The sequence below is a fragment of the Equus caballus genome, chromosome 27 (genome assembly GCF_041296265.1).
Source record: "Equus caballus isolate H_3958 breed thoroughbred chromosome 27, TB-T2T, whole genome shotgun sequence".
Lineage (NCBI taxonomy): Eukaryota > Metazoa > Chordata > Mammalia > Perissodactyla > Equidae > Equus > Equus caballus.
The window spans coordinates 44,650,888-44,673,725 of NC_091710.1; the positions used below are offsets into that span (position 1 = coordinate 44,650,888).

The 22,838-nt window shown below is 36.7% G+C and overlaps 1 protein-coding gene across 17 annotated transcripts in view; it reads right to left on the reverse strand.

Annotated features, from left to right (window-relative positions):
* The window catches only part of TENM3 (teneurin transmembrane protein 3), a 2,419,468-nt gene that overhangs the window by 102,043 nt on the left and 2,294,587 nt on the right, over positions 1 to 22,838 (reverse strand). For all 17 annotated transcript variants that reach the window (XM_070253219.1, XM_070253221.1, XM_070253220.1 and 14 more), the window contains 5 exons: positions 13,268 to 13,482; positions 7,788 to 7,998; positions 7,255 to 7,356; positions 6,869 to 7,063; positions 5,576 to 5,776 (listed from right to left, as the gene is read on the reverse strand). In XM_070253219.1, coding sequence (XP_070109320.1) covers positions 5,576 to 5,776; positions 6,869 to 7,063; positions 7,255 to 7,356; positions 7,788 to 7,998; positions 13,268 to 13,482 — 924 coding nt within the window. The remainder of the gene's footprint in view (positions 1 to 5,575; positions 5,777 to 6,868; positions 7,064 to 7,254; positions 7,357 to 7,787; positions 7,999 to 13,267; positions 13,483 to 22,838) is intronic.

Here is a 22,838-nt window from a genome sequence, read left to right on the forward strand (position 1 = left end):
AAGAGGAGTTGGTGCCATCACTATGGCAAGAATTGAAAAGGGGTTATTTCTTATCCCACGGTTTAAATTTTTTCAATATTCAGAAACTTTCATTAAAAAGAATCTATTATAGTATGCACATTAGCTTGCTTCTGACACACAGATACGATGCTTAAACAAAAGAAATTGTTGTTTTTCCTCTTCAGCAAATTTGCACTGTTGACCAACACAAATTGCTTAGCAAAACAATATTAGAAAATCAGTTTAATATTCTATATCACTACTGATTCTGTCACTTGAAAAACAAGGCTTTTCAATTACTAGGATTACTGAAAGGAGCGCAAGCAACTCAAGTTCTTCAACGACTGCAGCCACAGGGTAGGTCTTTACAAAAAATTCACGTGTCTGAGTAACTTTTTTTCTTAAAAAGCTTTCTTAAAAGCTTTATTTAACTAGATCCAATTGAGAGAGAGAGAGAGAATGTTGAAAGGTATTTTAGTTTTTACTCTTCACACATAAAGTGAAGTAAAATTAACTATCTCTTTTTTTCTAAGGGCGTAAGATTATTGTTTAGCTTTGGTTTTCTCGCAAAAATAAAAATGAACAATAAACACCTAAAATCATTTTTAAGGAACAGAAAAGGGACTACCGCCTTATTTTTAAATTAAAAAATAGTAAGTGTTGTGGTAGTCACATGCTCCTATCCTCCCCATTCATTGTCCAAATGACATTTCTCAGACACCACAATTCGCTGCCTCACAGTGCTGAAAACTTTAGACACCCTCTCAAGGCCCTATTGTTGCAACATTTCTTACAAACAAGAGCTGGGACTATTCACTGGGAGAGAGTGGTATGTGCTTTTTCAGGCCACATTTTCTATCTTGTTTGAATTAAATTTTTGATTAAGAGATCCAAGATGGTTTGATTAACTTCGGAGGAATGGAACGTCAAGGCAGCTCCAGAAGAGAGAGGTTTCTTTCTGAGGCCCCCTTTTTATTCAATCTAATCAATTTTTCATTAGGATGAAGGTGTTTATCAGCATTTAGCACACTCGCTTTGAGCAAGGTGCGTCAATCTTTGTAATGAACTTATTAATTAGAGTTAATTTAATTGAAGTGGAATTGAAGGGCTAATTAATGGACGACCTGCTGATGAAGATAGAGAAAAGCTCTGTTGCTTCCAAACCTATAAACTTTCTGATGGAAAGAATTCATTTCTTCTTTTAGCAGCTTAACCAAATGTTTCTTCAGGTATAAAATCTACTCTCTTATTGAATTTAGACGTTTGAAAGGCAATTCCGCAACAACAAAAGAGGTGGCTGGTAAAGTGTTTTGCTTTACGGATTCAGTTAGTCAGAAATTCAGAATTATGCTGCTAGTAAACTTTAAGTCACCAATGTAAATGGACAATAATGTTTTGCAACTTTGAGAACTACGCAACGTGCAGATAAATGGGAGGCACACAATTCTAGACATTTTCACAAGATGAATATATGCATATTTGAGATCTTTACTAATAATTCTAAGTAAGTTTTCTATCTTTTTGGAGCTAATAGCGAAGTTTAATGAAGTTTTTTCTCTGCTTAATTATTTTCTTCCAAAGAAGAGTACAATATTCATTATTCAACTCCATGTACTGAGAGTTTACTATGTCAGGTTTCTGTTTTGTACGGGGAGGTGCAGAGGAACGCCATGAAGACCTTCGCTCACGATGCCCAAACAGTCATTCTGCAGACAAGTAAAGTTAGATTTTCAACTAGCAAAGTAACTACATCAGCATGAAGAAAATCTGTCAAAATATGTAAAATAAATATGTGATTTTGGGAGCCAATTTAATCTTTTAATTAAATTTATCTTTTTTTGCTATTCATAGCAATATCATTTTATGAAGACTGAATTATCTTTTGAGCTATTTAATATCAATTACAAACTATCCTTTATAAAATAATTCAGTTAATGTATTAAATAACTTCATATGAAACAAAAAAGGGGCTATTTCACTATTCCTTTCTTCTTTGGATAATTGTGGGAAACCAATTCAAAAGACAACATTTCAAACAAGTATTACTTTATAGATAGTATTATTGTGCCCACTTTGCCGATGGAGGCATAAGTAGGTTTACTATACAGGTAATTATACACGTTTAATCCATAAACTTTAAATGGATTTTTTTCTGAGATGCACTTTTTACTATAGAAGATGTAAATAAAAACTCAACAGAAATAACTAAATACCTATTTTGATTTTATAAAATATATTTTTAAGAATGGAGGAAAAAACAAGTTAATGTGTTCTTTAAAATAATGCCACACACCCATGCTTGATAAAGGTTGCTTGGTGATGATTTCCTAAATCTCTTTAGAGATACATTAAAGGCCCTCTATAATCCAGCCTCCAATTTATTATGTTTTTTACTCTTACTTATCCTATACATGTTATTTGCTCCAGCAGTCATGCATTTTCCAACAAAAGTTTCTGGTTATCCAAGCTATCTGAATCAACTAATATTTCTAGGAAGCAGTAATAGACATTATAAACCTTGTCTGCCTCCAAAAACGTATGGCCAAAAGATGAGAGAGGTAGAGAGGAAGGAAGTAGGGAGGGGTGGAAAGAAGGAAGCAAGGAAGGAAGGAAGGGAGGGAGGGAGGGGTGGGAAGAGGAAAGGCAGGAAGGGAGGGAGGGTGGGAGGGGTGGAAGAGGAAAGGCAGGAAGCAGAATTGAGAGAGGAAGGAAGCAAGAAAGAAAACTCATAAGTTGTCTCTTTAACTAGGACATCTACTTATGGTTCAACAGAAGTTTTCCACCAATACTACAAACTAGCCTATACAAAACTTTCTGCAGTTTGTGCTTCCAGGATTCAATTTGCAGTAGGTGAAGAATGGCACATGATCTAGCAGGCACATCACTCAAGTGTCCCAAAATGCCAAGAAAGACTGATTTGTAAAAATTCTTAGTCTTTTTTTTTTTTCTTAAAATAAGCATGCTAATTAGCTACCTAGCAAGATTTCATTTAGGTTTATGCCATTGGGCTATACGAACAGAGGAAGTAATTTGCATTTCATAGATTTCACATTTGGGGAACCATATCCAATAAATACTTTTATGTGGAAGCTCCTCTGAATTGCTGAGGAATTAAGTAGGACAAACTGCACTAGCCTTTGGAATTCCACTACCACAACTGTTACGACCACCACCACGGCTACTTCTATTAATGGTTAGTACTCACTGAGTACTTACTATGTGTAAGGCACTATTCTAAGTGCTTTTTACACATTAACTCATTTACTCTCTATGACAATTGTATAAGGTAATACTATTATTACCCCCAGTTTACAGATACAGAAACTGAGGCACAGAGAAGTTACATAACTCGCCCAACATCCTACAGCTAGGGAATGGCCAGTCCAAGATCTGAACCCAGGGAGATCAGCTCCAGAGTCCCTCCAGTAAGTTAACACTTACAGTTAAATAAAGGGGTTCAAAGAAGAGGGTAACCAATCAGGGTGGGCAGGATTAAGAGTGGACGGACCCCTTCATGAATCTCGACTTTATGCAGAATGTCTTTATTTACTCAACACTGCTAATAAAATGTGCCCTTTTTCTTGCTCCTTTCTCCCCCTCCTTCCTCTCTCTGTTCTTCCCATTTCTTCTTCTCCTCCACTTTTTCTTTTCCTCCCTCTTCTCATTATTCCTCCTCTTATTCTTCTTTTCTATTATTTTTGCTCAGACAGTTTGCGTCCAAACCTAATTCATCCTCGTCTCTATTTCACACTCACCCTCCCACCGCCTCCCCTGCAGCCCTCCTGCTCCCCGAGCTTCACGTCTCCCCAGCTACCATGCCTCATTCAGACACATTCACACGAATCCCTCTCTCCCTTGTTCCAGACTTTCAGCTCTTCTCGACAACTTCTATATTCTGTTTTTCAGCAAGTCCTGTCTATGTTTCCTTGAAAATGTCCTTCAGGTTCATCCTTTTCATTTCTGCTAACTCCAAACTAATTCACGTTCTCATCACTTGACACTTCTGGGAAAGCTCTCCACTGCCTTCCAGCCGTCAGTCTCGCTGGTCACGCTCTGACATATAATCGATAGGACAGTTCTCCAAGAATACTATTCTCATCATATTAGTGGGCACATCATTATTATGAGTGAATTCTCCATTGTCTAAACCACCATTTCTAAACTGTGTCCCCCATAATTGGGCCCAACCCAATTTTTACCTCTAAATAGTTTTTCTTCACTGTCCTATGTATACAATGATATTCTCATAGTTGAATTTTTGCTAATCGTAGTGGTGGTGGTGGTGGCAGCTATATTTAGGATTTATTTTGGGCTAGGCATTGTACTTAGTACATCATATGCATCAAGTCAAGCAATTCCCACAACATCTCTGTGAAGAATGTCTAATGATGAAATCCATTTTATAGATGAGTAAACTGACGTATACAGTAATTTGCCTAAGGCTACTGAGCTATTAAGTAGGAGAGACTGGATATGAACCCAAGAATCTGATTTCAGAGTCCATGCTCTTACGTACTTTCTAATACTGTTCCCCTAGTCAAAAAATGTTCCCCCCCACCAACACTAACTGCAATCTCTAATAGAAGGCAAGAAATGTTAATAAAAGTCTCCTTGAAAACTTTTAATATGCATCAAGGCAGGGTCACTCCTCCCAGCGTCAATCGAATTTAGTGTATTATTCCATGTAACACTCAATAAAATGTCAAAACGGAATGTACTGGTTTCTAAGTATTTCATGAGTGTTTACCTTATCTTCTCAATTGAACTGTAATCTTTGAGACTAGAACAGTATCTTTGCAAACTGTGTGACTAATGAGTAGGTCATGGAATTAATTCATGAGTTGCAACCAGCATTAAAAAAAATAGAACAGACTCCAACAGAAGTATCAGTGTGTATCGCTTTGTAAAGCTTTTGTTTCAACTATGTGACATATGCATGTTATGGACACCAGGTCACAATGTAAAAATGTATTTAAGACTGTAGGTCATGGTCAAGAAATTTGAAAGCCACTATTCTAGAGGGCAGGAATAATTCATTATGCTTTTATTCCTATAGGGCCTATCACAATGCCATGCACAGAGATGGTGCTCAATAACAACTTGACTGACTGAATAAAACTACTACTTGCTGGTTCTATTATAATCATATTATTATAATTAGAAACTCAGTGTTGAACCATTATACACATAATATCTATAAATGTATACTCTTTATTGTGATCATGTTTAGCTTTATGTTGTCAAATAATTTTTTAACTGAGGCTTCTCTGCTTATGAGATAATGTGCTTAAATTCCCAAGCTGTACACAGGCCTTGAGAGTTAAGAAGACAGAGTTTTGACACAAACAAAATTTTATTCTTTACAATAACACTAAAGGAGAAATTTTAATGACAAGATTGCCCAAGCCTTGTTTCTTTTATTTTTTTAAGACAACTAAATTTCATGACTTTTAATACTTATAATCACTTTAATAAAATCTATATTAAATTTAACGTGTGCTTTAAAAAACAAAATCTCTTAATCTTTAGCTCAACAATATCAAGCACTCAATTGCACTGCCTTTATTGACCTCACCATTCGAACAGTCTGGGCCAGTCCAATTAGGGTCACAAGTGCAGGATCCACTTTCTTGAAGATATGTTCCATGACCAGAGCATTGGTCTGGACACATGGTCTTCAGTATTTCGCAATTGTTGCCACCCCATCCTGGACTGCAGTGACATTCTCCATGGATGCACACACCATGATTAGAACATCCAGGGTCCAGACAGTCAGCTGGTGTAAAGAAAAGAGAGCAATTTTATGATTAAATCTACAAGATAGCATACACCGTACATGCAGAACAAAGAATTAAATCTCAATCTCATTCATATGGACATTTTGGATACTCAAATATTTACCTACCATTTTCAAGAACTTGTTACTGAAAATACAAAGAATTACACAATAAAGCATTGAGAATCATGCCATTTAGGTAAATGAGACTCTTGCAAGGATTTGTAATTTTCATGAATTACACACATATGCTCTTGAGATTTCAGACTACGGCTCTCTGTTCTGCCTAATCTGAGAATGATAAGTACTGGCTTCTCTATAACAGAATCTCTATCAGCTGACCTAATCCACAACCACTGAGTACTGACAGCTGTATGGGACCCTCAGACTGTTTGAGAAATAAATGAGTTGCATACTCTCTATCCCTCGTAATTCACTTTAATGTGCTTTAAATGACGAGATTTAATTTAGCAATTTGACTCAATAAAACTTTACACTTGTAGGGTCAATGGCCTGAAAATTTAATTCCAGAGACTTAATTGCATTACTTTGTGTGGGCAGATCAATAAAATCAATTTGATTGAAGAACAGAAATGGTGATTTCTGCTTTTTGACAAAACAATTCAACTGCACTTTACAGGATAGCATCTTGACTATGCTCATTATATACAATTCTGGAACAAACTCATGATGTCGTACTTTTTTCACTAATATATTATGTTCAATATTCTTTCTTTCTAGAGATGCCTAAATTCTAGATTTAGAAGCTGGCATCAATGTGGAAGGCTGTAAAAAAAAAATCAATAGTCCACTGTCCACTGTTGGTTTCAAAACACAAATGTTTGCTTAGCTTCTCAGAGTAAAAAAGAAGAGAATTATCCACACTACCAAAAAAGAGCAAAGGGGCTCTTTGGTCTTTGACCCTTATGTCAGTTAAAATGTCAATAGAGCAGTGCATCCATAAATATGGAAATCAAAATTACTTTCATAAGGAAGCATATAAAAGATTCATCTGCCAAACTAAAGATTACAAACATAATCTGTTTCTTTATGAGGATAACAAGAGGCTTCGGTAAATATTGACATGTTTACCTTCTTCACAATTTTCTCCTTTGTATCCTGAGTTGCAAGCACAAGAGCCCATGATACAAATCCCACGACCCCCGCACAGTGGGTCAATACACTGGGTAGTCGGCACGTCACACTCGGTGCCCTTCCAGCCGCTGAAACAGAGGCAGCGGCCCTTGGAGTACTGCCCGTTGCCACTACACAACACTGGACAGGCTGCTGTGAAATAAAACACGACAGAAGAATTAACAGCCACATTTCCCATCAAGATCCTGAAAGAAAAGAGACATCGCTGGAACAAGCAGTAGGCCAGTTCCCCTCCTTTCTTTCCTGTCTTGGTAGTTTTCTGAATTACTCGTGTTCCTACAGCTTATTCATATTGGCTTAAGAAAAGCATCTAACTGGCATACCTCTTGAACAATCTGGACCTAGAAATCCTGGAAAACAATGGCAAGTTCCAGAAACACACTCTCCATTTCCATGGCAATTTCGGGGGCATTCCACCACAGAGTCTGAAGAATAGAGAAAGAAGGAAGACTTGTTGCAGAGCCTGCCTCTTGCACAAGGTAAACGTTCCCATCATGTAGCCACATGTTGAAGGAGGCATGGATGGCTTGCTCCATAACCAAAAAAGGACTCACTTAGACTAGATCTTTCAAACAATAAAGCAAAGCATTGCCACTTCAAATGCAGATTTTTTAAGTGTTTCACGATGCACCATCCTCCTCCAAGATAAATCCCAAATCATATTTTCTCCCAGTGCTTCCTGGTTTTCATAGTTTGTCACATATTTATGAATAAACAATTTAAAAATATCTCTCCCATTTTCCCTCAGGCTCTAACACCCTAGGAGTCATTCAAAGTTGGTGAAGATAATTTAGTTTCTATTCAACACAGCGTTTAGGCTGCAGCCTGGAAAATATGCTTTGAAGACCGTTCTTACCTATAACAATGGTATTAAAAGACACCTGTTCCGCATTTTTCCCATCATTATAAAAAGCCAGATGCCAGATCCCGGAATCCAAGTACTGGATAAAGCCAGCCTCGTGGAGACTGACGGATCGCGCCTGTCGTCCTGCTCTTTCCGACTCCAGCAGGTTCCGCTGCTCTCGCGCAATCAACCTGCTGCCATCCAGGAGCTCGACAAAGTCGTACTGAGGATGAGGACAAGTGAAATGGCTTAGTAGGCAGAAATATCACCGTTGTGGCTGCTTCTCTCTTTTCTTTTACCAACTTTTCTCCTTTGCTCTAATAAACGAATGGTCAGAAAACAGTTCCTGACTCACAGCTCTTCTCTGCATAGCATGAAAACTACCCACGGCGCCCCACTGTTGTATCTAAACGCCACAGATCATGTGTTCCCTGACTGGGCAACATGTTTTCCAAATCTGTTTAATTCTTATGACTGATGGAAAGTTTGATGAGTGTAGGCAGCTTGGGGATATAAACACAAATCTATAACATTCCAAACCCAGCAGCCTTATTTCAGTTACACCACTAGAAAATCAAGTCTTAAGGTCTTCTCCTTGAATTCTCAAGTGGTAACAACCACTCTTGAATACTTACTCTGTGCCAGGATTATTTCTGATCCTCACAGCAACTATTCTAGAAAGGCAATGATATCTACACTTCAAAGATGAAGGAAATGGAGGAGCTCGGGCAGGGTAGACATCTGGGAATTGAGGCAGCTGGTATGCGAACTCAAGGGTGCTGTGCTCCAGAGTTCAGGCTGTTTCCACCACTCCACGCTACCCTCTCTGTGACCCTGGTGTAACCACCCCAAGCACCACGGAAAACTCCATGGGTTTTTCACTTAGCTATGGTTAGATTAAAAACATATAACAAGATGCCTTCACATCTTTAATCAAAGTCAAAAAATTAAACAGTGGAAGTGTTCTGAAGGGATGGCAGCAAATGTAAATATGCCCAATTATTATTATGAACTCAGTCATCATTAAACTCAATTTTTGTTTTAGTAAGATTAATTTGGAACATTGGGTAGCTAAAAGATTTAACTGGAGAATTTAAAGACAATTAAAACTATGGAACGTGATTGGTAATAGTGGGGTAAAATTTTGTAACTAGAGATAATGCAGTGAATTTGAAAGACACTGCCAAGACTTTACAATGTAGGGTTTTGTTTTTTGTTTTTTGTTTTTTGCTGAGGAAGATTGACACTGAGCTAACATCTGTACCCACCTTCCTCTATTTTGTATGTGGGATGCCTGCCACAGCATGGCTTGATGAACAGTCTGTAGGTGTGTGCCCAGGATCTGAATTTGCGAGCCCTGGGCCGCCGAAGCAGAGCATGTGAGCTTAACCACTATGCCACTGGGCCAGCCCCCTAATGTAGTTTTAATAAACTTGTTAGATGACAGTTTCTTAAAAGTAGAGTAATTCAGTTTCTACAAGCTCTTACCCAGTTTTGTTTTACTCCTGAGGCGTGTGTTTATGGTGAAAGTATACTACAGTACTCTATATACTAATCATTAAGGTTACCGCACTATATGTGTGAATCATCAATATTCTACTTTCTAATAGATTCCTTAAATGGAATTTCATTGGGGTCTATTTAAGGAAAAGTTTATCATAGGAATCCCTTAACACAGTCAAATTGGAATAAAAGGTGTTGTTGGGATTCTGAGAATCATAGTTAAATTCGTTGCCACTGTACTGATCACAGACCTCTACTGTTACTACTGGACAGAATTTAGAATATCTAATTCAGTTTCCAACACATTAAAATTTTTATTTAAATATTAAAGCATTTTTTGTGTAGCAAAACTGCATTATAACATCACTCAGCTGAGAGAAATACACACAATTGCTTTAACTTGATTAGCATTCAAAAATTTTTTTCATTTATATCTTACAAGGATGAAAATAATGACTGGCGTGGATATTTAATCCGCAAATATTTCACTGGTGGGGCTGGCCCCATGGCATAGTGGTTAAGTCCGCTGCACTCTGCTTCGGTGGCCCGGGTTTGCAGGTTCAGATCCAGGGTGTGGACCTACACATCACTCATCAAGCCAGGCTGTGGGGGCGACCCACATACAAGATAGAGGAAGATTGGCACAGATGTTAGCTCAGGTCTAATCTTCCTCAAGGAAAAAAAGAGGAAGATTGGCAACAGATGTTAGCTCTGAGTGAATCTTCCTCACACACACACACACAAATTCACTGGACTTGTTTTCCAAAATTATCAGAGGAAAATTAATTCAGCACTTTTGAAAGGTGCCTCATTCTCAAATAAGCCATTAATTTTCTCATCAGATTTAAATATTTATATTAGCATGGTAAAGAGACAAGAAAAAGTTTCTTTTTATGGTCCTATTTCATATAAACATTTTTCTTCTCTAACATTAAACACAGTAACTGATAAATCGAAAACGGAGGAAATTTGGGGTTTTAAGTGGTCTTTCAAGCCCATACTCATAATCATACCTTTATCACAGAAATCACCCCTTGCATCACACTATGAACAATAAAATAAGGCTGGAGTGGTCAGCATGATCGTGGTGGAGGGGAGTAGCTGACAGTTGTTGAGTCTTTACCCAGTTCTAGGCTCTTCTGTAGGGGCATTTCATGCACGACTTCAGGAGGGTTATTCAAATACTTAAAGACAAGTTCCCTATTTAATGCTAAAACCATCTCTATGAAAAGTAAACAAATGATATGGAATAGAAATATTTAATAACCTTTGTTCATAGGATGTAAAGTAATCACTTACAGGCAAACTTGAGTCTTGCTCTGTAATACCTAATCATAAGATGGAGACATGGATTCCCTGTGGGAGCCAGCCTCAGGATCTCATGCTATTTTTAGGACGAAATTCAGTCTCACCACTTTGGGGAAGCTATCATGAGACAAAGGTTATACTTGATAAAGGTATCTTGGTGGTTCATTTCTGAACAGGGAGACTATCCACAAGCTTAACTCAATTTAGATATTACGATGATGAGAACTCAGAATCTCTGAACACCGAACTGTTTTCTTAAATCAACTTTTTGGTGGTGGCATCATCTCGCTGTGTATCATTGGAATATAGAGGAGGAAGAAATTTTATAGATCATCTGATCCAACTCTTTCATTTAACAGATAGACACTGAGGTTTAGAGAAGTTAAGTGATTCGTTCAAGGTCACAAGGTTAAAAAGAGGTAGGGGTGTGTGCTTAGAACCCAAGTTTCAACTCCCCTTCTCAAACAGCCTTCATGCAAATGCGCTTAAATGATACAGTACACTATTAACTGTAGAGCGTTAAATTGCTTCCTTAGGCTTCTAACTGTCCAGGAGAATGAATTGGGCATCAGGGAGAAGAAAGTCAATTGATTTCTTGGCAACAGTCAAACGGACAGTTTTATAAAGGGTCACAAAGACTTTCAAAACTCAAGTGACTATTCTGAATGTCTGGCCAACTTTAATTATTTCAGGTTGATTTATTTAACATTCCCCAGAAACAGAGAAATGTTCAATTTGGGCTGCTTTATAGCATATTTCATGTTTAAACACTGAACTCAGAAACAGTTGTTTGCTCTGCTGATCTTGAATCAACCAGACTAAGGAACTCTAATAACTGTGGAGCTTAAGAAAATGCGTAACCTACTTAAACACATATACTGTGGCAGAAAAGAAAAGTGGATATCACGTATATTGTGTGTAAATACCAGAAGAATTATGAGAAAACCTGGAACTACACCTTTAATTTCCCTAATCTTATATAGTATATATAACTTGCAAAGAGTCAATTCTAAATCTTTAAATAAACCTTTAAAGTATATAACACATTAGACAATTTTTTTCTGAAACTATTTTTTGGAATTTACTTTAAAGGTTACATGCTCACTATTGTGCTTAGCTTAGAGGTATATTTCTTGAGTTACACAAAAATAATTTAATCATATAAGTGGTTCCAATGGAAAAATATTTTTTCCTATTTCACTGGACTATTGCTATAAATGCAGTTCTATCTGCTATAATTGCAGTTACAGAAACCCACTTCCATTTAAGAGAATCTGGTTATTATATCCTAGTCAGCATCACCTAAAACATGACCTGGAGTCAAATGCAACTGTAATCTAAAATTTAAAATTGGATGCTAGTACACAAGAAAAAGTATTTGATATATAAGAATTAAACATATTTAATAATTTAGATATGAAAAATGTTAAATCAAAAAAATGAATACACCAAGGCATGATATTCAAACATTTCATGGATATATAATTTATAATACGAAATCTTCCCTGATCCACAATGACATTAGAAAAAGCATGTTCAAATTTTTTTACTCATCTTTCTTTAAAGATAATCTTTTATTAGTATATGATCATCTTTTCTTTATAATTTATATTCTTAGGTTATGGAAAAAGCATTTCTCACAAAATTACATAATATAAAAAAAGCATACATGAAAATCCTCCAGTTCTCATTTTACCAATGAAATTAAAATCAGCATGAAACTCCATGGGTAAGTAAACTGATTATCAAGTACAACTTAAGCTCATCCAATTGTCAACTTTAATTAAGCATCTATCACATTTTTTGAATTTCTGTATTTACTAATATAATAGTTGATCTTGGGAAAAGTCTGAGCTCCAATTTTATGGTAGGTAATTTAAATAATTTCTCTTAGACATGATGGGACTTCTTGTAAATCACAATTTCCTATTTATACACCATGACCCACTATTAGATTATGAAAAGGCCTGTGGAATTAGTGATAGTGGCTCTCTATCTGTGACTGTTATTGTGAGGTGATTTTCATGCAAGCGAACTGACTTTAAAGTTCTTTGAATCTATAATATAAGGATATTTGAATTGTTTTGAGTACCACACTAATGGGATCATCCTTGGCTTTCCATGAAAACTCTGCCTTTTTATTTCAGTGTTCATCATTTGTAGATGAGGAATCGTGGCTCGAGTTGATAAAGTTCCTATCACCATATTTATGTTTATGTCCCCATAATTTCTTTACTGGGTAAATCTGGCATCAAGTAAAAAAATACATAACACATTTTCAACAGAATGAATACATGTTTGAGATGAAAATGTTATGCATCTATTACATAAAAGGAATAAGATCATCTGAAATTATTATAGAATCTTTGCAAAACACTTGAAAACCCACGGTGTTTTACAAGGTGCTCAGATGATGTTCAATATTCATTAGGTTACTCACAAATTTTAGTACATTTCAATCAATCAATAACGCTTAAAGCAACTTGGGAAGAAAACGCTGTTCTTCCTACTCACTCAAAAACCTCAAGATAAGTGTAACCTACATTCAAAATTGTTTTCACTGTAAAAAGATCAATAGAAAATTGGTCAAACAGTTAAACAGCTGAAGTTAAGAAACAGAATAACTTTAAAGATGCAAACTAGCAGTTTTTCATTTTATTGACAACAAAGCCCACTTTTACCTGTGTATGGGAAGGTGGTAAGCCTTTTCGGCCATATACTCCAATCAATGCATCCTTCTGAAGAGAGATATTGAATTTAAGAAACTGTGGCTGATCAATAAAGAGCTGTGATCTCCAGAAGATCCCAGGAGGAACCTCTTGAATTGCTCTTCGGCCGATATCAAGTTCTCCGGAATCTATGGTGTTATTTTCTTGTGTAAATCCACCTAATTTTCCTGAATGTAAGAGATCCATTGAAGAAGAACAAAAAATTAAAAAAACAAAACAAAACCAAAAAACAAAACAGCTTTCCTTTCAAAAAGTTCTTTTCACCAAATGCTTAGACATTGCATCTCCTGAAAAGCGAAATGCTCTCATCCAACGCTCACTTGAAAAGCTTTTTTGTTAGATATTGTTGTTCAACGAATTCTGATTTAGCACATTCTTTAGGATACTTAAGTCAAAACTCTTTGACTTTCCTTAGGTATGCCAATTACTGAAACTGTTTTCACACCTACAGTCTTTCTTGATCACTTGACACATAATTATCTTACAAATTATATGTCTTGTTATTTCTTGGGAGAGACAAAGTCCGGTACTTATCAGTCATTCTAAACATACAGAAACACTGCAAAAGTGTAAATTAAGGCAGAATGGATTATGGAAATTTCCCAATCAATCCTTACGCAAACCACAAAACCAATCAATGGCACTGATTCATGTAGTTCCCTCTAAACTACATATTAGGATGAACGAAAAATCAGATGCTGGAAGGGAGGCAGAGAAGGGGAAGTGGGGACATTATGAGGGCAAGGGAAGGAGGGGGAAGTATAAATTCTCACAAAGTTTTTGATGTAGGCTGCCACAACTTCTCCTTTTTGACCCTCATCTCAAATTCACTTTCAGCCTTAGCAGGTACACGTGTATGAGCCCCCTCAACCAGCTTCGACCTGCAGCAACAGAGACTCTGCTCCCCGGATCTCTGCCACCTCTTAGAGACCATCTCCTCTCTCTGTGCGAGGCCTGGTTTTAGGAAACAATCCAAGACTCCTCTTTTTTGTAATGGTGTTCCCCTCCTTCCCTCTTTGTTAAGGCTGCTTCTCAGTTATTTTGAGGGGGTTAGTGACAAAGGAGGTTTTATAATTTGCCTTAAACGGACATAAAACCACTTTGTCTCTTATTTAGAAAGGGTCCATGAAGGCTTAGGAACGGCATGAAACTGAGACAAATTACCCTCTATCAATTCAATCTTTTTAAACTCGGAAAGTTGACTTACCACTAAGTTTGTTTTTTTAGACATTAATCTGAATATTAATTCATATATCACATAATATGATATAATAGCCTCTAGAGAAGCTGTTAATTCAAAATTTAGAGGACTTAATTTCAAATCAGAGAGGTGTGAACAATTTATTTTAATGTCAGAGGAGAGCACCTTCTATCTACGAAGAGGTATTAATTTAACATTGAGTTCATTTTTGAGCGTTTACTAGGGACACAGAACTGCACGTGATAAGACGAAATATAAACCAAAGAATAGAACCTTAGAGATTATCTACTCTGGCTTCCACGACTTCTGCTATCAAGCAATTAATTACTTGACTGGGAAGACAACACCTACAAACTAACAAATTAGATGACAATCTAAAGCAACAGAAGGTCAAGGGTCAGAGGAAGGTGACGTTACTGCAGCTGGAGGTTGAAAGACTTCACAGAAGAGGGAAGTTCTGAGGTGAACTTGGATGGACAGGTAGGGTGAGGTTTCTGAGCTGGGTAAACATCATGATTAAAAACACGGTAATGGAGCTGGACATGTGTTAGGGTGATGGTGAGCAGAGGGATCCATCTGGCCAGAAAAGCAGTTAAGAAAACTGGGTTTGGAGTCAGACAAACCAAGATCTGAATCCTGGCTCTGTCACTAACTAGCTGTGTGACCTGAAGGAATATATTAAACCTCTGATCCTAAACCTCATCTGTAAAATGGGGATAGTAATAACGCAATCACAGGACTACCCTAAGGATTACACGAGGCATCACACGTAAAAAGCTTGGCTCTCAGGAGGCAGTGAATGAATGGAAGACATTCACGGGCCTGTCATGGGAGTAACGGGAGACAAGGTTGGAAAGGAGAATGATAGCTGTTTGTGGAAAGACTTGAATGCCAAGCTGAAAAACTTGGTCTTCAAACTTCACGTTAGTGACTTTTTCATATTTTGTATTTTCAACTCTACAAAGAGCATTATTCCATCCTTCTTCCTGAAGATATATATATTTATTAGTATTATGTTACTATGCATATAATTTATGGCATTCTTAAAAAACAGCTACTTGAAGTAGACTTGCTATGAGTAAATTGTATTTCAATGCCACACAGGCATTTAACTGTTCCTCAGCTGTGTGTGTATGTGTGTGTGTATCAGGACAAACAATTCAAGATTACTAAGGAATATGCCTTGCGATCACAGATAAGTATGGCAGATAACCAGGTTATGGCCATTAGGGTCTAGAGTGATTCACAACAAATTCACACCTATGGAAAAGTGAAGTTTGAGGCAGAGTATGTTACTAGTAAACATTGAGATTGTTGTCTACTTGGACCGCGGCATCCTACAATGACACATGTACCATTAGTTGCAAAGGACGGCTATGGCTAAATGGAGACCCAGGAAAGATTCTGATCAAGGATATAGGGGAAATGACGTCATTATTTCAAGGACATTAAAGCGCAGTAGTGTGGGAAGCCTAGAAGTGGAGAGACGAGTTAGGATACAGATGCAATCACCCAGGTATGAGGCAGGAAGAGGCTGTACAAGAAAGCTTGACAAAAATACATTATTTACAATCCCTCTGCCTCTCTTTTTTTTCCCTGATAACCATAATCAAGGCAGTTAACAACCCTTCAGCTATCAGGTCTATTTTTCTTGAGCTAATTCAGTAATATAAAATGCTCTGGGGAATAAAAGTTCAAAATTGGGTTATACTAATCATTGTAATTTTTCATGTATCAACTCATAAACTGTGCATCATTCATTAAAATTTTAAATATTTATTTTATGATAGTAATGCATATTCATTTTAGCAAAATTAGAACATATATTTAAATAAAAAGATAAAAAACATAATCCTACCACCCAGGGATTATTTTTGCTTCTGATCTAACCAGACGTCTTTCTTCATTCATAGAAAAATTTTAAATACCTGAGACCAACTTCTACTTTTCCTTTTGCATGCCTCTGCACAGGCACCTACACGTCATCAATTACCTGTCACTGTAAAGGTTAAAGAAGGTGAAAAAGAGAAATGAAACTAACTTTCACTGAGAACCTATGACAGGCCAGGTAGTTTCACCTATATTATCTGTGTTAAACTTCAAAACAATTCTGTGAGGTCAATATTATTTGGAGATGAGGAAACTAAAGCTCGGAGAAGTAAATTACGTGCCCAAAGTGAGTGGTAGGGTCAAGATTCAAATCTAGGTCTGCCTAATTCCAAAACAATGACGTGCTTTTTTTTTATTTTGAGGAAAATTAGCCCTGAGCTAACATCTGCTGCCAATCCTCCTCTTTCTGCTGAAGAAGACTGGCCCTGAGCTAACATCCATGCCCATCTTCCTCCACTTTATATGTGGGACGCCTGCCACAGCATGGCTTGACAAGTGGTGCATAGGTCCACGCCCAGGATCTGAACTGGTGAACTCCAGACTGCCAAAGTGGGATATGAGAACTTAACCGCTATGCTACAGGGCCGGCCCCCAAACAACGTGTTTTATATAATCATCAGTATAATCTTTGTCGTTTTTAAAAGTATTATTTTAAATTACTAAGTTTTAAATTTGTCTATTTCATATAAAATCATATATATTAACCCATTGAACCACCTTAGAGAATCTGCTTAGCTTTCAATTTTAGGACATAAATTTATTTTTACTAGGAAGGAAGGACCAGTTTTTATAAAATAAAAACTTTTAAAAATAGACACGATGTAGGCTTAATATGGATAAATTGTATTTCAATGCCACAAAAGCACTTACTTGTTCCTCTGTTGTGTGTGTATAAAATAAAAACTGCCACGGATATTATAATATTCTCTGTGTTATAATTTATAATAAATTCTTAAGTTTTTCTCTTCTGGTTGACTTCTACAAGAAACTATTTTTAAAATACTGAATAAATTAGCAGTCCTTTTTCTCACTAAGATCTGTTAGTACACCTATCATATTTAAATACAGAAATGACTCATATTTAGACTCATTCATCAAGTTCATACATTTCTAAGGCTATTATACTTTATTGTTATTAACAAGTTCTACTGTTAGTATCCATGATTTAATCTACTCTCTGGTGTTGATCTTATCTATTGCTGCTATAAATGGTTTCTAGCAGCTTTAATAGCATACCTGTGCTTTGAGAGTTGGAAAGCATAAACTGGTGCTAATGCCAGAATTTTTTTCCAAAACATCACCTTTGCCCAAGAGCCTTAGTTTTGGAAATAGTGATCGAGTTCTGACTTCTAAGGTTTCAGGTTTTGTGGTGTCGCTTTCTCCATATACTGATTTTGAGGAGTTAAAATCTTTCTCACTGAAATGATAAGTGTATCCACTATTGTGTCAATAAGTGTATCCACTTATCCAACTAGTCCCACAGCTAATGTAACAAGTGGCTCTTTTTCAGAGAGATGTTCTTTCATTTGTAAAGCAAAAGAACCACAGTTGACCAAACGTGTTTGAACAGGACATTGTGTGATAGTGTAATAACTGTTTTCTTGTCTCTCTGTAACAAAAAAGCCCAACTAATCATAACATCATAGACCGTCAGAGTTCAAGTGCCCAGGAGGTCATTTAGTCCAGGAGTCTTCAAAAAGAGGAGTCCTATCCCCTAGGGCACATGAAGACTTTTCAGTTAGGAAAGAGGTAGACTGTTTCAAGGGAATTAACGTCTAGAACCTCAACAATTTCCACGTGTAGACTTTCTTTATAACAGAAGGGCTTACCTATTGTAAGTGCAGAATCTTACTGTGACCCACTGTCTTGGAGCATAAAGCTTCCAGTGTGTCAAAAAAGGGCAAAATTCAAAGTATTTTTGTTGATGAAGCCTGTTTTATTCAAGACACCATAAACCCTAGGTAGTGTCTTTGAGGTAATTCTACCAAGGACCAAGTATGGAGTTAAGAAGTAAAGTATTTAAGACTGTTGGCAGGTTTTGAAATCTGACCTATCAAGGGGGAGGAAGAATACTTTTGTTTAATGCCCTCATCACCCACCCCAACCACTGTCAAAAATTGCTTTTTACCTGCCAAAGAGTCTTGTGATTGCAAAGAGAATATCAACATGGTAAGAAATCTTAAAGGCAGTGACGCCTTATTTAATCTCATTGTCAAACCCATGGCAAGGATTTGTGCTTTATCTATCTCTCTGCCATCTACCTGCAGTTAGGAATTCAGAACTGAGATTGTTGTGACAAAATGTATATTAATTCATTCCAACGGAAAAAATAAGTCAGACTTTTTCTGATGGAAAGTAAGCTTGATTTTAATGAGTACTAGCTACGCCAGTAAATTATCTAGTAGGTATTTCCCATAAATTAAATGAGCTAATTAAAGAGATACTTAAAGCATATGATAAAAGTACTCAAAAAAGATTACACTAACAAAGGTGAAATAAAATGAATGATAGTTCCATTTTCCACCCCATTCTGCATATACCAGATTAAACAAAGTGCCACTAAGTAGAACAACTCACGTAATGAGAAGTATTTTGCCAAGCATTGGTGAAGCCTTTTCTGGAATACTCCACAGAAACTGAGAAAGGGACAGATTCAGAAAACTGTGCAACAAATCTTTTTCAAAGTAGGTAGCTGTCAATTCTCTGCTTTCAGTAAAAGTGAAGAAGAAATGTGACGCCATTGATAGCTTATAGACCACTAAACACACTTTTTGGAAATAGAAGACCATGTGATTTTTGACATATGACCAATAAGGAGTTCAAATAATTGACCAGCATCACTCTAAAAAAATCCTTCCATTCCCATCTGCATATTTTGTAGCAAGATTTCTTATATTTACATTTATCAAAAAGGAAAACAGGTATAGAATTGATATTGAATTTTGCTTTGCTCTTGCAATAAGTAATATTCACCCATGAACTCACAAGTATCTGAAAAAGTCCCCATTCATCTCATTCAGAGAGTTATTTTCAATACATTTTCACTTTTTATATTTAATAATCAAAATGTTTAACATATTTATATCATAATTAGCTTGATTTCAGTCAAATGTATACAACTAATAATTGTAAGCACAATTCAATATAGAAGAAAACAGGTTTTTTAGAACACTTAAGAGCATTATGGCCGCAGGAAATAAAATTTAATTTAAATTTGTATACATATTCAGTTTTAGGGGCACAAGAACAAAAGTCTGGGGATCACTGATTTATTCTAGCTTTTCCTATGAAATATGAATCGCTCTCTCTTTTTTTTGCTGAGGAAGATTTGCCCTGAGCCAACATCTGTGCCAACCTTCCTCTATTTTGTATCTATTTTGTATTTTGTATGAGGCCACAGCACGGCCACCAATGAGTAATGTAAGTCTGCACCCGGGAACTGAGCCCAGGCCATTGAAGTGGAGCGTGCCGATCCTAAACCACTGGGCCACAGGGCCGGCCCCTGAATCTCATTTTTAAGTGCCTGTCAACTTGTATTTGCTTCAAATTACGACACTATTTAGGATGAATTTATTTTGAATTAAAGTCTTAGGATGTGTCTTTTCTAAAAACTAGATGCAGACCTGACCTCTCATTATAATCAGTGATGGAGAGACAGAAGGACTTGACTGATTTTTCTCTGCTTAACTCCACTGAATGGGAAGCTTAGATGAATATAACAGTCCTGCTAAAGCCTCTACTGCAGATGTCAGGGGACTACCGTTTTGTGAAGGGCCTTTGTCTTTTTAAATTCCGCACTGTTGCTTTTCAAGGCACGGCCCTTCTCTGATTTGGCCAAGTCACATGCGGTCACTCCTGTTCGCATTTTCAAATGCTCCTTATTGATCGTAAACACACCTGGAAGTCAGCGAGCCACTGGCACAGTGGGATAAACTCGTAAATACTTGGACAATCTTTTCCTCTGAAGCTCATCAGTCCTCGTAGATAAAAGCCTGGACACAGATGTCTTTCATCATGTCCTGAATTCCAGAAAACTTTGGCTTCAGAGGAAATGAAAGGAGGGCCAGTCCTAGCGCTCTCCGTCCTCCCTTACTGAGATCACTCCATCTTTAAACCCCCAGAGTCTGAACCTGGGAATGATCATAGGAAAAGCTAAGGTTGTCTGTAGGTTTTACTAAGAGAAAAAGGAGGAAAAATGGAGGAAAAAATAGGGCAACAGCGTGCCCTGTAGTTATTCTAAACTACAGAGCTGGTGGGTTAGAAATCAAACCAATTAAAGCCTTCCCAGAAAGGGAGCGATGGACCACATCTTCAAACACAATAGAGCATCATCTGGAAGATTTTGTGTGTGTGTGTCCTGTCGTTCCTGAATGTGGGAGCCACCAGCAGTCTTTTTACCAACTGACTGTGATTTTTCCTTTCATCAGTAAGCATGTGTCACAACAGTCTTAATGTCTTAAAATACAGCTGTCAGAACCTGAAAACATAAAGAGAGCCATATACAAAGCTATTGCTACTCCTCTCCTATGAGATACCCAGTTTATATGAAAACACATCAGTAAAGTGGCATTTTTCAGATAAAACACCTTTCAAAAATTACTTTGTATTCTGAGATGTTTTATAAATAATAGTTTACCAACCCCAGACGTTATAGGGACAAAACAGAGTATTTAAAATCATACCAGTAATTAGGAGACTTGGTATCTGTTCAAAAATTATTTGTGACATCAGAAAACCATTGAAAGTGAAACAATACTACATGTTTTGCCACGTATATCATGAATTTGCTGCCTGCATATGATGTGAGTAAAGACGCCTGTAATGATTAACAGGGAAAGGCAGAAAAGAAATACAACTGTGAAAGGCTAACTCAATTGTTGAGGGGGCGGTAAATGATAATATCATCCTCAGTCCCACAGAGGCACTAATAATTAGGACGTCAGGAAGCAAGGTTAGGCATTTATAGACGATCAATAGCCCACCCTCCAAGTCTATGACTTCACCTTGGATTCAGACCCTGACTTTGAGATCTCTGAGAGAACATGCCTTTTTATAAATAACCACATGCCATAACTTAGCATTGTGGATACACAGGGCTACATCACAAGCTACATGAATTAAAACATACCCACCCTGCAAACATAGTTTAATGGACAAAATCAACATAGCACCAATTGAGGAACTATTGTACATTGCAACACAAATACTACAAACAATTTTGAATAAAACTCAACGCTCTTCTAGCCCTATGAGTCCCATTTCTTCAATTCACAGGCAATCTTTATCTTGCTATAAAATCTACTTCTCTTAAATTGTCTAGTACTTGAGACAATTCATACATGAGGGACAACAATGTAAAATTTAAAAGCAATCTGAATTATTTTGTTTCAACAGGATGAATCATGTCTATGTATATATACACACACACACATGAGGTTTTCAATTTGTACTCATACAAAAGGAGTTTATTTTTTGTTGTTGAGATATAATTGACATATATTATATTAGTTTCAGATGTACAACATAATGACTCAATATTTGTATATACTGCAAAATGATTACCACAATAAATCTACTTAACATCCATCACTCACATAGTTACAATTTTTCTTCTTGTGATGAGAACTTTTAAGATCTACTCTCCTAGCAACATTCAAATACACAATACAGTATTATTAACTATGGTCACCATGCTGTACATTACATCCCATGACTTAATTATTTTATAACTGAAAGTTTGTGTAAAAAAATTTTTTTTTGATTGGAGGAGTCATTTGCCAGAGTTATACTAACCAAAATTTATGGCCTTTCATTTTTGTCTTACATTATACCATATATCTATGCTAAATTTTGGCATTTGTCTTATTGCTCCTTTCGAATAAACCTGTGTTGAAATGTCTACCCATGGTACCCTCTACTTTTCCTATTGTGCATTTTCTAACTCATACTAATTGCATGCTTGATTCCTGTCTTGCCTAGCAATTCACACACTCTGGGAACAACTGTGACTGTGTTTTCACTGTTGTGTTCTCCGAACCTTGCTCTGAACAAGGCACATGGTCTACACTCAATAAATAAACTCATGGTGAATGAGTATTATGCATTCAAAGGAAGAGCATTCAATAGGATGTGATGGATGTGACATCCTGGAATGTCCAATGTCCTAGGTTATAAGAGGCTTTAGAGGATATTATTGATGCTGATTTAAGGATCTGTCTCCTTAAGAATTTTGCTACAAGCTACAAGTACATAATCTTGAATTGTAGAAAAAAGTGAACTAATAATGTCTGACATACATCAAATACTTACCATGTTCCAATCACTCTTGGCACCCTACAAGAATTATCTGATTTAAACCTTAGTACTACCCCATGAAGACACAGGAGGTTAGAGAAGGTAATTTACTTAAAGCCACCCAGTGAGTGGCAGGGC